General features: G+C 39.2%; 1 protein-coding gene across 2 annotated transcripts in view; it reads left to right on the plus strand.

Moving 5' to 3' along the window:
* STK4 (serine/threonine kinase 4) overlaps window positions 1–17,557 on the plus strand; it is a 49,215-nt gene that overhangs the window by 16,297 nt on the left and 15,361 nt on the right. For both annotated transcript variants that reach the window (XM_069806551.1, XM_069806558.1), the window contains one exon: window positions 8,985–9,142. In XM_069806551.1, coding sequence (XP_069662652.1) covers window positions 8,985–9,142 — 158 coding nt within the window. The remainder of the gene's footprint in view (window positions 1–8,984; window positions 9,143–17,557) is intronic.

The raw sequence follows: 17,557 nt of genomic DNA on the forward strand, positions 1-17,557 counted from the left end.
AAAGCTATTTGGATGTGTTTTGCCTCTGGTTTTCTCCATAGACAATAGCTCTTCATAAGCAGCTTCCGACTACTTAGTGTTATTAAGGTCCAGTGGTACAGTTCTGTGTTCAAAATAAATTGGTCCATTTAGGCATAATTGGACCATAAAACACTCTTAGCGTTATTCATTTAAATAACACTGTTTATAGAAATACCTACATTGATTAAATTCTTCTCAAACTGTAAGAAGCATTGCACTGCCACTCTTGAGGTGTGGAGAATACAAGTCTTCACAGATAAGTCTTCCAGTTGTGTTACTTTTTGACTTTTATCTTAATAGCAGCCTTGCTGGCAAACTTGACATAAACAGTGGCCAGCACAGTTTGTTTAAGAATATCAAGTTGTGCACATATGCAGACACTATTTTTGAGCAATGGGAGGAGTTTTATAGGCTGTGATTTTGTTGTGGGGGTTTTGCTGTGGGTTTTGTTTTTTCTGCTTGAATAGTGGTAGGCTAGTGGACATCTGTGCAGTGGGCTAGCAGTTGAAGTAGTGGTTCTGTGCGGAATGAAGCATGAAGAAAAGTTAAGTTTGGGATCTAAGTTGGATGCCTGTCCACCTTTGGTTGTCCTGACAAAGCTTTGACAAAGCTTTAATGCTAAGACAAAGTTAATAATCTGTTTATATTTTCAGAGACATTGAAATTGGAAAAAGAGATGTATGTGTTTAACACAGGTATTTTTGTTGTTCCTAACACTTTATTATTAAGAACTCCTGCATTTGTGATGATGGGGGATGGAAAGTAGGGGTATTTTTTTTTTTTTTTTCTTGGACAGAAGCATTGCCTTGAGGAAGATGGGAAGTATGACTAACAGAGTCCTGAATAGCTAGCATACAGGAGGCAGTATGTTTCAGGAGACTCAATCAAGAGACAGAGTAGTAGAAAATCACTTAGTAAGTGTATCTCCGTCCCGCATGCATGCATATATTTGCACTTACAGACAAACTGTAACCTACCTGTCTCTTCTAAGAATACATTCACTTCCTACTGGATCAAAATAAAACCTGGAGAAAGCTTTTCTCCTGAGCAGGAATGAGGAAAACTATAAACTCTTAAATTCCTTAATTGCAGAAGTTTAAAACCAAATTTATTTTTACCAGCAGATTTTCAAGCTTCAGGAAAAAAGTGTTCATTGCCTTGTTTTGTATTCTCTCTAGATAAGCAAATGAGTTTCCGGGTTATGAATAGAAAGGGTGTTAGCAAATGCTTATGTGGTTATATGCCACTGGGGGAGCCTGAGCTGTTCCTCACAGCATGCTGGACTTGAAGACTGCATCCCTGGTTGCTTCTCATTAAGACTCATCAGAACCTGAGCCAGATGATGCAGGATATGAAATGTTCACTTCTTGCTTGATGCATCTTCGTATCTCGCTGCCTGTGTCGCATACTGTGGTTACTGGACTAAATTGGCAATTCAGCTAATGAGGTAAAAGGCATAAGGTGTCCACTTGACATGAAAATTGAAAAATGGAGGAAAATTTGTGATGGAGGAAGAAAGCTGCTATATATTTATAATCTTTTCTGAATTTTTATGTAAAAGATCCAAAAGGAGGTAACCTGGTCTTAAACAGCTTTCATTACTGTGAGGATTTCCTCCTCTTTCAGAAAGTCCTCCCTTGTATATACCACAGCTTTTGATGAGTGTTGGTACTCTTCTCCTTAGGTAACTTTGATGTCTTATATTCATTAAAAGAGATTGGTTAGGATTTGATTTTTATGGTCATTTAGGAGCTCCTTAATAGCAGGACCTGTCAGGTATGTTCTGCTTTGATTTAGTCTGAGATAGGCCATAATTATGGGAAGACTTGTCCTCATAAGCTTCAATAGATATGAAGTGTTATGTGGTCTGCTTTTAATGTGAGGAAATCTCAGCTTGTGTTGCCATGGGGTGAATTCATTAATGATGGAGCACTTTTTGCTCTGGTTGAATAAATTGGCATCTCTGCTCTGCTGCATAAAATGACTCAGTCCTGTTCATACTATACAAATTATGCTGTCCAGCTGCTAAAGTTCAGCTGTGATCTCTAAGAAATAGCCTGAAGCAAATAAAATTGCAATTCCATTTGAAATTTAATATTAATGAAGTGTTGCTTGCATATAATCATCAGGCACTGTTTTGTGCATCCTAAATACGTGTACATTTTCAATCTTAAAGTTACATAATTCAATCTAAAGCAGGCAGAAGCTTACTGAGACTACTGGGGACTAAGCCTGTTACGTGAGAAGTCACTGAAAGGTCTATGCTTATTTAGACCACTAAAATGAAAGATGACATTGGATATGACAACTCCTAAAAACAAAACAAAAAATTAAAAAAGGGCAAGGAGGGAAGGTGAACACTGTAGAGGATGATGGTTTAAATGCTGAAGAGCTGAGGTGTGCTCAAGAACAAGTGCATATACACTGGCTGCCCATAAACTTCAGACTGGAAATGAGAGGGTTTATAACTCAGGGGAACAGCAAGCCTGTCAACAGCAAGGACAAAGCAAGCCAATTGCTTTACAATAGATCTTGATCACTCTGTGAAAGGGACTATATAATCTTGTATAGGATAGCAAAAGACTATGCTGCTTGTCCCAAGGCATCCTTTCTGGCATTATGTCTTGACTAAAGGCAGTGATAGCTCTGCTTTCTTCAAAGTTGATATGAGTGCTCTTTACTGCATCTCTGCAGAGCTGTTTTGAGCTCCTGCTCACAGGGTTGCAACTTCCTGAGCTTTCTGCAGGGCATTCGTTGATACTTTCCTAGCATTAAGTCAACTTAAAAATTTTTGGTCTTGTTGCTTCTGACACCTCATTCTCATAAACGCAAGTATTCTCCAGAGCTGAGGCCAGTTGTATCTAAAGATTGCAGCCTCCTGAAACCTTGACAAATACATATACGTGTACCAAGTATCATGTTTTAGGTTGATACTGCTAATGTAGTAATTAATCACTTCATTGTTGTTGATTTACATTACCTTCTTTGTAGATGAATTTGTAGCATGATCTCCTGGACTGTTCCCAGCCACAACTCTAGCTCCAATTTTTGTGATATAAGGGAGGAAATCTCTCACTGTGGCTTCAAGAATAGGTATTTTAAGTATTAACTTTATAAACTGACTTGAGTAAAGGGCACACAAAATGTGTTCCTGAGGTTATCTTTCTCTCATGACAAGCTTTGTGACTCTAGAATATTCACCCTAGGTAGATAATAGCAATCTCTTTCAAGAGGAAAGAATAATAAAACAAGGATTATTCTGCTGTCAAGTTTGAGTAGAGAAGAATAATTTTAGAGAAAAGCAGAAATTCTAGTTTCATTACTCAGCAAGCTTGTTCAGATAGATAGAAGGACTTTGTAAATCCCACTTTGCTTTTGAAGGTGTCCTTTGAAGCTCATGAGCTTCTGAAAATTTTCAATTGTGAGAGCTAATTTGACAAAATCAACAAAATGAGTGCTTTGATTTCTGGGACTAGATGATACTGAAGGATCTGGTTTCAGGGATGTTCTCTACTACTGGGGGAAAAAAAGTAAATATCTTGCTGGTTTAATTGACTATGCTGTTTATTCTTTATTGTTCTACTTTCTCTGCAGCATCATATGGAAATAAAAATGGCTTGAAGGCTCTCCACACCTTCTTTGTCATCTTTTGCTTGATGTAAGGAGGTCCATATGCTGCAGTCAGCTACTAAGACTGACCTCTTCCATTCCCTCAAGTATTCAGACAGGTGACATTTTCTGGGAGGGAGCACACTGCTTAAGTTTTTCCTTAAAACTTACCCTTGCTGTAGCTTGGCAGAGGTGAGGATCCAGTATGCTAAGGCCACTGGCTGTTGCTGATGTTGCCCTGCTGGCTTTTTGCAGTGCCCTGCCGGTATCTGTCAGTTGTCTTTTGGCTTGTCTGGGCTGTTTGTGCTTTGGGTAAGGACTGTCCCAGCTTGCATGGTACCAGATGCAGTTGGACTTGCTTTCCACTGCTGAAAGGGTAACGCTATTAGTGAAATCAGTAGTAAGCGTAGCATGCTGCTCCTTTAAAAATCAAAATCTAAGGGTATATTTGTTGTTCACAATTTACAGCATTGTCTACCTTTGGACCCACCAATTTCACATCTTTTTCTGTTTTCATACGCAACAATATTGATGTTCTAAACCTTTATACCAGACAGCACTTGTGAGTTTTTTTGCGGAGGGCTTCTGCCCTTTACCACATGGCAGGCTGAATGACGATGGGTCCTCCCAGTGCCTGTGGCTCTGTACAGCTAGACCAAACCTGTAATTCTGCAGTCAGCTGGACTGGCTCCAGCAGAGCTGTGGTGTTCCATTTGTGTAATTAATACAGCTCCTAAAAGATGACTGAATATCTAAATGGTAGACCATTAATGACTCCAGGGAGCTCTCGCGGTTCATCCTTATAAGCAACTCTTTAGGTTCCGAAATAAATGCATGGTGAAGCCTTTCTTGTCACCACAGGGTGACCTTCTCATAAAAGGCTCTTCTCTGTCACAGTTGTGATCTCACTTTCTGTCAAATGTTCATATTTTAGTCTAACCCTATAAAACTAGAAAATTAAATGCTTTTTGGCACAGACACGTTTAGTGCACTGTCATCTTTCAGCAGCGTCTGCTTCTGCAAATAGCAGTGATTGATTTTTGTCTTCAGCTGCCTTTTATCAAAATCTTAAAGATATAGCGGTGTGACTCTTGTGTTGAATTAATAGCAGATCATTTTTGGAAAGATGACACTGCTGTTAAGTGCCAAGATTGACGAAAAGAATCCAGTCATGCTGGGATGATAATTTATTTGGTGTAATGTCTGTCTGTCTCCAGGAGGGTTTCTGTCAGTCTTGCTGCATACACACCCCTAGTAGATCATAGCAGCAACTAAAATTTCAGACATCTTAGATCTGTATTCTGGCTATTTTTCGTTTTATATTATCTTTTTTTTTTCCATTTTTCGTTTGTCAGTTAGCAATCTCAATTTTTAGCAGTTTAAACAAAAACCAAATCAATGCTAAATAAAGATGCAGTGTTACATGTTGATGTGTAGAAATGTCCTAAAATTGATGACTAAATGTTGCATGTGTTTGAAAGGCCCGAGGTGACTGCAAGGTTAGAGGTGTCTGACAGTGGGTGTGAAGGGCATGAGTCGCAGACGAGCTTGGCTTGGCAGGGAGGACCTCTGGGAGTCATCAGTCTGGTTCCCTGTGCAATGGCTGGGACCAAGTGCAATGTCAGATCCGGTTGCTCAGGGCCTTGCACAATCGTTCCAGCCCTGCTCCGTTGCACAACCATCCTTGTTGTGAAAACTTTCTTCCTTATGTTCAGCAGAGTTGCTCCCTTGCTGCAGTTCAGACTCTTCCTCGCATCCTTTCACGAGGGAGAGTGGGGCTATGATGGCCTGCTGGAGTGGGAGACCGCAGCTAGAGCCTCTCCTGCCCTTCCCAGGCTGAACAAACCCCCTTCCCTCCCACCCTCTCAGCATGGCAGAGACCCCTTCGGTGTCCTGGCAGCCTTGTGCTGCAGCCCCCCAGCTTTTTGGTCACTTGTACTGCTGGGGCTGAAAATCTAGTTGTACTCTTCGGGATTATAAACTACCCCCACCACTTCATGTGCTTTCTTTGTTGCTTTCATTTCTGCATGAAAACAGAAGTTTTATTAAATAAAGCTTGGCTTTGGATGTGCCTTTCAATAATTCAGTGATGCTACAATAGGTTCTTGTTCAGTAGATGTAACTAGTCGTTTACAGATATTGCAGTTCTTGGTAAAATACAAGATGTGGGGAAATGAGCATGATTATTTTAAGTGACACTCTGAATTAAGCTCTGGTATGAGCTAACAGTCTTTAAAAAAAAATAAAATAGAAAAGAACTGAATAAGCCAGTGTCACTGGAGTGAAACACTTGGTTTCAAAGTCTCCTGTGCTGCAAACAATTGTTTTCAAAACATAGAGCACAAGCTTGATTTAGATTTTTTTTTGTTTGTTTGTTTGTTTTTTTGTTTTTTTGTTCCCTTAGGAAGCCTGAATTACTGAGACCTACGCTGGCTACTAGTAAGCTGTGTATAGATTAGCCTAGGTAGTTCTGAATTCTATTTCTACAAAATTTGTTGGTGTTAAACATTGCCATGATGGGGCATAACAACTTGCCTCCTGCTTCAAACAGGCTGTACTGCAGCAGAATACAAGGGGTGTATTTACTTCATTCTAAATAAATGTTTTATCACTTAGCTGTAATTGGATTGCTATTGTATTTCAGTAATTATTCCCAACAGCAAATCTGTTTTCTACTTTGCAGACGTGTCTCTTCCCTGACTGACCTTCACGCAGCCTGTCTGAAGGTGTCTTTCTTGATCTAATTCTGTATGATGAGTTTTTTGGTTTTGTTTTTAAAAGAGGGGGAACTACTGCCAGGGTTAGAATAATTTGTCTTTGCTCTAGTTGTCATGGTGCAAAAGTATGAGCACTTCAGTTCATGTTGAGCTTTTAGCTGACCCTGGAGAGGCAGTACGATGCAGTGCTTTTTCAAAATGCATGACATTTCAGGCTGTGTAGAACCACACTTCTCTCAGTATCACAACCCAAATATTCTGCCAAGTTTCTCATACTTTGTGGAAATTTGTTCTGTATTTAAACATGTCTGTAGACAAATAACTTCCTAAAGTATCTCATAGCTGACCAAGGAATTCATACACTTGTCTGATGATCAGACAGTGTCTACCAGGGAAGTTCTGGATCACTGGATGGCAATTTTATGTGCAAGAATAATATTTGGTGATTAAATCTTAATGGGTTTCCAGAGTAGCTAATATTGTTTCAAGAGGAAAGCACTGCTGAATGTCCTTAGTGAGGACTGTCTTGTGACAGCCTGCCTTCTGGACAAACTTGTGGAAGAGTCAGTGTTACGCAGGCCCCGCAAACCCATCAAAGGACGGCTCCACCCATGTGCTTGTCTGAAGCTCTGAACTTCTGGTTGATTGCCTGCATGACAGATTATTTCAAATGTATGGCATTCAACAGTGAACTTACTTCCACAGTCCAGAATTAGGCTATTCTGATGCCATTTTCTGTTAACTCTAGTTCTAATCCTGCTTTCTGAAAAGGATGGTTTCTGCATTGCCTAAAACATATGTTTCAAGTATGAGTAACCTACTTCAGTGCCTAGAGAACCATATTTTATCAGAACAAAAACATTTTACTAGGTATTGTTACAGTGCTTACTTCCATTATGCTCACAGGTCTTTGTGAAGCATTTTATCATGGTGAGCAGTACAATGGCATTAAGCTGCGAATAGTCTTTAGCTGTGTTTGCAGCTGTCACGGTCTTGTGGTGCAGCCCTGTTGAAGCATGTTTGCTGTGCAAGCCTGCCTCTTCATTTAGATTGCAACTCTTTACAAGTTATTAGCTGCACTGTAACTCAGAGGACAGGCCAGTTTTAACTGTGAGTAGTCCAGGCAGCATCTGATGCTGTACTAGTTCCGCTAGTAAAGAAATCTTCCTTTGGAGATACTGAAAGTCTTTTGATCTTGACTTGCTGTGAAGATAAATTTTGTGTTTTCTTCCTGTATTGGCTTTTATGCTGTCTGTGCTAGGAATCAGTATTTTCATCCTTTCACTTTTCATCACTTCCTTCCCTATTGCGTTGTCATCACCCTACAGCTGAAGCTGCCTTCTGTTCATGGACCCCACCTCCTCTCTCTCCAAACAGCACTGGGGATCTGCTTTGATCTGGGAACTTGTGACCCTGCGTTTCTTCCTTCAGTGATGGAAACCTGTTTGCTGAATGGATTGCTAGATTTATTTGCATGTAATGGTACTTAAATCACATGAGCAGGGGTTCGGATGGTGTGATGGTTAAAGGAAGAAGGGATACATTAGTGCTCGTATCCCTAATGCCACCAGCTATGCAACGTATCTGGGCACCCTGTGACAATGTAGTTTTACTAGCTCGTTGCTCTTAATGGATCAGCAGCATTCCTCCTTTTCATTTAACTTTTGGTTGTTCTAAAGAATAACTTAGACAAATGAGAATAATGTAAACCTAGTTGTGCTAAAGCTTTGTGTTCTTGGCTATATCCTTTCTTCTATCAGTATGTGTGGATTTTTTGTTATCAAGAATGATGCTTGGGAGGCTTATGAGACCTGCTCTTACAAATCAAAGTATTCATATTTAGGGGGTTATTTTGACCCCTCTGTCTCTCTTTGTACCCTTGCCCATTTCTTATTACCCCAAGTTTCTTAAATGCGGTCTAGAATTGAATGGTTAATCTATATATCTGGCTTATTCAAGTAATCCACTAAGAAAGTGTGTTCAGAGGAATTAACTTACAAAAAGAAAACTAGGACAGTAAACTTGACAACTTACTAACTGACTGTTTATGAAAAGAAAAAAAAGCTTTGCAAACTGGTTAATCCTTTCTGCCCAAGAAATTTAGAACTTGACTACTTCTACCCAAGTTATGTGATATTTGTATGGTAGCTGTGGTCTTTGAAAGCCTTGCTTTTTGTACTGTTCCATTCATAATATAAAAATGAGTTTCTGCTTGTAAAACAACACTATTTAGTTTTGAAACTTTGTGTATTTTGCAGTGCATGCAACCTCACTGGGATGAAAAAAGAATCCAACCTCTCTAGTTGGTAGCAGTTTAGTTCTAGCATTCAGCGCATGAAGCTTGGTTACCTGGTAGTGTGTTTTGATGGATTGGATTGCAGGTCTAGAGGCCAAGGCCTCCAGCATTGTAATCACTTGTGTGGTGGGCTTTAAGCATCCCTTCTCCGGTTTTCTCACTGTACAGCCAGTTTTATGATTGAAAAGCTGCTGAAAAACCAGTACTTTAGCAAGTACTTTAGCAGTACTACGTGATTTAGTGTGTGCTAAAAAAATAAAATCACTTTTGGGCATGATGTAAGGCTGTATAACTGAAAATATATTTTTCAAAACTGTTTTTTTTATTTTTAATATTTCCAGGGAGGGATGAAACGATGCAGCCAGCCAAACCGTCATTCCTTGAATATTTTGAGCAGAAGGAGAAGGAGAATCAAATCAATAGCTTTGGGAAGAATGTGTCTGGCCAGACAAAAAATTCATCTGATTGGAAAGTACCACAGGATGGAGACTACGAATTTGTAAGTCTATACTTTGAAATTCAATCGTTGTGACAATCTGTAAGATTTTTAGTCAGAGCTGCTATAAGATTATTTCTTGTTTTGACAGACTAATGGAAACTTGAGGAGATTCTAATTGCTAATGCATTTGGATGGGGCATTTTGAAAAACTCATTTTCTTTAGGTATTTCTCAGTAATCATAACCAGTCATTATCTGTATAGTTTCCTTGTTTAAAAGCAAACAAACAAACAAAAAAGCCTGAGGACATGAAGGTACAAGCTATCTTGCTTTACTTCCCCATTATGCATTTAAAATAAAAGAATAGAATTCCAGATGGCAGTTAGGAAATGCAAATCCTTGATGTGTAGTGTTTGACAAAGAACAGTGTTAGAACCATTGAATTTCCTTGTTTTTTCTCAAGCTTTGGCACTGGGTTTTGTTTTATTATATAAATGTTGAGCTTGTCTTCATTTCTCTTTCAAGCCCTCAGTTTCAGTCTTCCTAACTAAGGTTCACACGCTCAGAATTTTCAGGAACTTTTCAAAAGTCCAAAGAAAGCTCTCCTATTCATAAATTTGATGTAATTTTTTGTGAGGATGGAAAATTTCTGGTTTGAGTTCAAAATGCCAGAAGATGAACGCTCTGCTGAACACCATTCCCTCCACTGCATTTTCTTTCAATGATGCTTCACTGCAAGCACTTCTTGCTTTAAGTGCATTGTGCACCCTTACGATGTCTGTTCATGTTGCCCATGGTTTAGGTTGTCACGCTGCATTCAGTAGTTGGTGAGATTCACTCCACCTTCACAAAGCAGTGTGGAAAGCGAAATCCCTTTCCTAGTCACGACTTGAGGAAATGCTTTACTTTAAGTCTGGAATAATAGCTGGAGCTTTTCATTCTCTTTGTACGGATTGTATAGACTACTGCTATTACATATATTTTGTTGTCTTTGCTGCTGTATCTCAGATTTTCATGTTTAGACTGAAAAGGATGGCTAGCTGAGGAGAGCTGTTCCATTCTCTCTCTTGTAGCCCTTTGCACTACAGTTATGTTTAGCCTGAAGGCTTAAAGTCACTGCATAAACATGTTTTGCAAAAATAACCTGCAAGCTGCATGTGTATCACAGGGTCTAGGCCAAACACGTGATTCCAGTCGAGTCAGATACTTTATCTCATTCACCTTACATGCTGTAATTTAATTTAGTGATAAACAGTTATTTTTCAATGTGTGGTATTTCCGAGGAAAGATGGGCTGGTTTGGAGTATCTTAGAAGTCTTTTGTAGTCTGCAGAAGATGGCCCAAGGGGAAATTTGCTGTAATTATTTTACTTTCTAATTTGGTTGATAACAAGTTTAGCAATTATCCTTATTTCCACTGAGTAGGATGTATTCCACCCTGCATACCATGAGCCTTAGGTGCAGGCTACACCCAGTGAGCAGCACAGGCAGCATGGATGACACAAGGAAAGGTCGGTGCCATTCTAGCAAAGAGGACCTACAAGTATTTTTAGAATGTGGAAAGCAACTGTTTGACATGCATGTGACCTTGTTTACTGATTTCCATTAGTACTGAAGTATTGCCATGTGCATAGATTACCAGTGTGCTGGAAGCAATAAAAGCTAGCAATAAAATGGGATTTGGGTCACCTTCACGTAGTAATATGTAGAAATTTTCCTTCCCAGCTGTATGTATTTCTCTAGTTCAACCGTTATGAATATACCAGCCTGTCTTGCGTGCAGATTTTGTAACAGAGTTACTTTCTTTTCTGTAGGATAAGAAAAATGCTTGAAAGCAACCTTAATAAATACACATGGGTATTTGTATAGTCCTTATCTGAGGGTTAGTAACAGGAACCTCACATTGTGTAATGCCTTCAAAGACTTAAAACTGGGTATTTCTCCCATTTGGCTAAAAATGGATCAATTTGATGGCTAGCTATGGGTAAAAGCAATGTTTATTAATGCTTTATTAATTGAAATCATCAGTGCAGTAAGCATTGTGGAATAAGAAAAAAATACATTCATTAGGTGTATCAAGTACATCTGTCCTAGGCTTCCCTGCAGCTATAACTTATTTCTGCATTGTCAAAGTAGGTAGGTTTAAGCAGACTTTTTCTATAGAGTTTGCAGGATTCCAAGTAGAGATGAGATCACTGAGGTGCTGGGTGAATACTAGTTTCTCCTGGGCCTTAAGAAATGATTGAAATATTATTGCTTTGTGCTACTGCAGAGTAGATAAATATGCCTTGTCTTCTGTTCTGTATTCTTCTCCTTCCTATGTCACTAGCACCTGGAATCTCCTGGGTTTTTGGGGAAAAAAAAAAAAAGCAATATTAAATTACAAAAGATTTTTGCTCTTTTCCCCTGTGGCAAAACCATTTGACCTTTTCTTGACTAACATTGTTCCTCTGAAGCAGGCAAATAAGACACTATTTATATCATGATGGCAATGTCATGTTAAATAAGGGTTAGATTGAGTCAGCCCCATCTGCTGCAGAGCGGAAAACCCAGAGATTCTGTTCTAAAAGGTGATGAACTCCATTCCTCTCAAATGTGGCGCTCTGGCTATGTCCTGGTTGTGGCCAGAAATGGTATAAACCCAGTGTATTTACAGCAGTGTATTTCCAGCCTTGGACTTCTGAGGTAGAAGTTATTATTAACTGATTAGTCAATGCCCAATGGTGTTAATGTTTATCCCCACTCATGTTTGAACAAGGATCTCTAAAGATTTAAGCACTGCTTGGTTACGAAAAATGTTTTCAAGAACATTTTGATTTATTTAACATGGGGGGAAAAAAATACTAATTATGGGCAAAAATTCTTCCTTTCAGGAGGAATATAACAAACTCTAATATGAAAATGCTGCAGGGGTAGGCTGTTAATGGGCAGGCTGCATTGTATGTAGAATTCCTAATTGCCATAATCAGATCTCAAAATTTTTGTAGCTGAATTTAATTTTGCCAGTGAACATTAGTCACATACTGTTGCACAGACTTAAATTAATAATGCTAGAAGATTTGTTTAGACAATGTCATACATTTTTTCACTTTAATCTTTCAGTAGTACTGTAACATACAGCAAAACTAATTGTGCAGTGTTTCCTGCCCTTTGACAGAACAAACCCTTTGCTTATTCCTATTTTAAAAGCCTTTTAACTGCTCTGAGCAGGTCAGTATTCTAACATAGCATGTGGCTAAGGTGGGATCACTTCTTTTTATTCTGCCCCTGCTTGAAAGGCCTTCAGTCTTGCCAAACCTATTGTAGCACGTATTTGTGGATCATCCAGTCATGAATGTTGTGTATTATATCACTAATCATTTTATTGAAAGCCTGTTTTATTAGCAAATTAGCAGCTTCCAGCCATTCATGACTTATGGTAGCTATGACAGTACTGAAATGTTTTCAGTTTTATTTCATGAGTTATTTCATGAGTGTGGCTTCACTCATGAAAAATGAGTGGCAGTAGTGCCCCTGTCAATCTTGAATTTTGCCATCATGATGCAACTGCTGTTGTTTTAATACCTGTAGTGTTGAGCTTAGGTTTTGCTGTAAGTCTAAGTCATAATTTTTCGTATATCAGTGAATCTATGCTGATTAAGTATCCTAGGGGCTTGTTTTGGATGTGGAGTCAAATAGGACCTGAGCTTTTAACAGACACTAGAGCAAGAGTACTGCAGGACATCAAGTCTTTCTGTAGGCTTTACACAAGGAGTTGAAGCCACTTGCTCCAAGGCTTTTTTGATTCCAGCACCTGTGTACCTGCTGACCATTCCTGGCCTGTGTAAAGCAGCCTGTCAAGACCTTAATTGGTACAGACACTTTTACGTTGGCTTCAGCTGCTCTTGCTATCTGTGCTTCACTGGAAGAACACCAGGTGATAGCTGAGCTTTTGAAGGAAAGGACTCACTGCAGGACCTCAGTGGAAAACTGCAACCGTCAACAGTCGTTTTCTGCACTGGCAATCTTCATCCTGCTGCTGCAGCTCTGGGAGGGAAGCTGACATTCAGAAACAAGGTTTATGTCTCTTTCCTAAGAAGTATCCTGCTTCCTTTGGGAAGACCTTGTTTTGCTTGCATATGCTAAATCTTTGGTGAATCAGACCTTTCCTATTCCTACAATTACCAACAAGCCAGTAGTTTGGGTCTTTCCTTCTCACTCCTTGGCTTAAAGAAGAGGGTGTACCATCACAGGTTCTCTCACTGAAGCAGAAAAACTTTGGAGCAGAACTTTTTTCCTTACAAAAATAAAATTAATGTATATCCTTGAGAGTGTCAAGGTGTGCAGAAGTAGAAGGAGTGCACATGGCAAATTTCTCAGCTTTCTGCGGAAGGACAGCAGAAGTTGGTTGTTGTCATGGCCTCTGCTCACAGGTTCACCACACTTCAGTCTGCTGTGAGTGAATCTGTGTTTCAGGTCTTGTGTTTCCGTGCTGTGAGTGCTATTCTCTGCACTAGCTTATCTTTTTAGCTCCCTTTGAGAAGTGTCTCATCGGCCGCTGATGGGAATTTCTTTGGACAGGAAAAATTGGTGTGACTTCCCCCAGTTCCAAAACAGACTTTTTATCACTTTTCAGTGCACAGTGTCATCTGTTTCTCTACTGCTGGGGGAGACTGTCCTGCAAACAGTAGAACTGCTGCTTCTGAAATATTTGCAGGGCAAAAGAAGGAAGGATGAGCAGGAGGTGTTAATTGCCTCTGAGTGAGGGGAAGAATGCAGGTGCTGATCAGCTGCAACTTTTGTCAGGGCTGCATAGTCAGAGCCCTCATGTACAAGCAGCAGTTCTTGTCTCCACCTCACCATCTGCTAGACAGAGATGGGCAGAGAAGGGACTTTGCGGAGTTACAGGAAGGGCTGGGTTTGATCCCACAGCTACAGATCTCTTTCCAGTAACCAGTTGTCTAGCCTGTTGCTTCCAAAGTGCTTGGTCCGCAGCTTGCTGTCGATACCTGACTTCTCTGTGGACTGTGCTCCTTAAAATTCACTAATTTTGAAATGAGGTATCTTTGTTTCAAAAGCGTCTGTAGATGTCTTACTGTGGTCTTTGGTTTTGCCTAGAAGCTCTTGCTCCAGACAGTATTCCTCTTCCTTACGCTGAGTCCTGCCAGCGGCTCCTTGGAGCAGGAAGCTGTAGGAGTTGGATGGTTCACCAAGCCAGTAGGACAAAGGAGTGAGCAATAGAAATATATTTCACGCTTGCGATGCAATTTGTTCAGATAAGAGACAAAGCAATAGTGTGGCAAACTGTTGAAGCAAAACATCAAGAAAACACATTTGAATAAAGTCCACTTTCTAAAAGTATATTCACATCTCTTGGAGTTCTGGAATTATCTGCACTGCAAGAGTTGGTATCACAACTGCAGCATCCTTTAAGTAACTTCGAATAACTGTATGTCCATTTATACTTACTTGATAGGAAACGGTGGTATTTTTTGTGTTTGTCTGTAAGCAACTTCTAGCCAGAGCTTTTAACAGTTACTGCTTAGATCTTTCTTTTTCACAAGTATAACATAAATGAAAGTGAGCCTTCCTCTTACCTGAATGGAGGTGTAATTCTTTTTCTTGAAGTAGTAAAGAAAAATATAATTTTCTGTTTATTGAGACAAAGTTTCAGTATGCTGCTCTCATCTGGGACATCCTGTTTTTTATTAACATTCTCATTTCTGTGCTTTTACTTAGTAGTTTGAAACGTTATACTGGAAACAAAGATTTTAAAATACATAAGTAAACCCAGCAGAGAAGGAAAGTGTGTTAGACTAATGGTGTCTTCAGCTTGTTCAATTGGACAAATGGCTGTTGGTTTCCAGTGAAATCATGAATGTGAATCCTTTTCCTTCTAGTTAAACAAATAATGTATTAGTGTGATAACAAGAGATTGAAGTTCTTACTGAAAAGTTTATAGAGAGCTTAATTCTTTCAAAGCAAGTCAAATCACATTAGGGTGATATTCTATTTTTGAGTCTGGTGGTAGACACCAGCCTGGCAGTGCCTGCAGATCAGGGTCTGCTTATGGATATCAGCTGTGGTCCAGGCAGTAAGAAGGCCAACCACAATGGGTCACTGCAGGCTGGAGTCCAAACCAGGGAAGTGCAATGCCTGGTGCACACTGCAGCTCTGTATGCTCCTCAGCCCTGATATGAATCTGCAGAAGTTGGAGCTGGTATCTCACGGTGCACAGTGTTACATCTCCTGCATCACCCTGCTGCTTCCCCTACACCGCTATAGAATGACTACAGTTAAAAATGGGTATCACTCAGCACAGTATATTTGTTCTCCCAGCTCAGGACTGTGGTGAAGAATGGCTGCATACTGGAATCATCTGTTTCTTTCATTGGAAGTGATTTATAGGGAGGAACTGTTAAAGGGCAGGTGATTTATTGCTTATCAATAACAGTAAACACATTCTGCTTTACAATGATCAGAGTCTCTAATTTATTTTATTCTGTCTGTGAAGGTGTCATTTGTCTTGTGAACAGCTTATTGTCTACCAGTACTGAACATTCAATATCTTTGGTTTCTCTGAATGTTCATTTGGATAGCATTTATTAGCAATCTAATATTGATGCTTTATAGCTTTACTACCTTTTGTCCTTCTAAAAGTTCAATCGATTAAAAACTTGGGAGTATTTTCTGTACAGTTGCAGGCTTTGAGAATGATGGCAGGCTAAATAACTGGCTTTCATTTTGTTGGAACTGGTCTTTGGGTCTTTTCTAGCAGTAGGAAGAAAGCATGCTGAGGATACTTGGATAAGGCAGATGCTAGAAGAAATGTACTTGCATTACATGGGTAAGCTGCTGTTGTGTGACTTTTTATAGTTTATCATTTTATAGTGTTTTCTGACTGTACTGTGATCTTCTCAGCTTTATCTTCTTTTTACTTCTGTCTTTTAAACAGCTTGGTAAAGGTGTCAGATGCAGTCCTCTGCACTAATCTTTCTGTTCCTCCTTTCTCCCATCAAAATTACTCAACTGAATAATCTGAACTTGTTACTAAGACTCCAGAAAGTCTATCTGCCTGGACGAAAGCAAAAAAGGCTTATTACAGTGTGCACATTTGCAGGTCATTTCAATGGGATTATTTGAAAATCTAATAATCTTGAGACTTCTATTGAATTATTATGAAACTTGCAATACATTCTTTCTTTTCTAAGAGAGCAAGTTTCTCTGACCCTTGTGTGATGAATGAAGATTGATTGTTCCACAAATTCATTTGAATATGTATAGTTTTGGGTAGAAGAAAAAAATGTGTTCGGTTAAAGTAGAGCTTTTTTCAATAACATTTTTTCCAAGACTAAACCAAACACTTTGAGTGAATCTTCAGGGATTTCTCTGTCCAAAAGTTTCTTCCCTTCATCTATCATGAACTCTCCTTTTTCCCAGCGGTGGCTGGAATAAAAATTACTTCTCAGGCACTGATTTCTTCCAGTAGTCTTTCTCTGATTGTAAAGTGAACTTATTTGTTAGGGCATTCGTCAGTTCGAGAGATAAAGCCAGATCTGAGATGGCTGATAGATATCCCTATCTAGGTTCTGTGGAGCGAGGGCAGATTCCTAGTTAGGAAACAAGTAAACTTGAGATATTTCTTTGTGCTGTGCTGAGTCTAAATAAAACTTTCATTCAGTGGGAGAATATTAAGACCATAATTTGGGGGAGCGTGGAGGGGGGGGGAACAGAGACTCAAATAAAAAGAATATTTTTTTCTGACAACAGGAGGTATTCCAGAATAGACAGCTATTACTTTCCAAACCTGAAATCGTACCCCCATGGTCGTTATCTCCTGCTAATTGAGGAGGATCTTGAAGTGTAGTACCTAGATGTAATTTCCACTGTGAAATATGATTTATAAGAAGAGACAGGTTTTTGTGATGTTTTATTCATTGGTTTTAAATGTCACCTGCCTTGATTCATAACATTGATGTCCCTTAAATGGATTTCCTTTTTTTTTTTTCCCTTCAGCCATCTGCCAAGCATTTTTAAAGGTCTGCTAATTGTTTGTGTTTCTGTTAAGCATTACCTTTTCAGCATATTTAGTATCTTCTTCCCAGCAAATACTTTCAACTTGTGACATCTTTATTAAGGAAAAATGGTTAATTTTGTCACCTTGTAATCAAACATACAGTCATTTTAAAAATAAGCCCAGGAACAGCTTGCTTATCTCTTTTTATTGTTTGTTAAGTGGTCTTGAATCTTCTGTAACATTTACATGAGGAAGTTACTCTGAACCTTACTGCAAACTTTATCGGATTCATGGCTGCTTCAAACCATCAGTGTGATTTACAGCAGGCTGTATGTATGTAGATTTTATAAACCTTTCTAAATTCCCTTTATAACAACAACAAAAAAAAAACAAACCCAGAACATACCACATTTGGTTTCAAAATTTGTTAGCAATATTTGAAATTGAAAAATGTAGTTCAGTGGCTTGACTCATATCTATT

Source organism: Haliaeetus albicilla, chromosome 2 (genome assembly GCF_947461875.1).
Source record: "Haliaeetus albicilla chromosome 2, bHalAlb1.1, whole genome shotgun sequence".
Lineage (NCBI taxonomy): Eukaryota > Metazoa > Chordata > Aves > Accipitriformes > Accipitridae > Haliaeetus > Haliaeetus albicilla.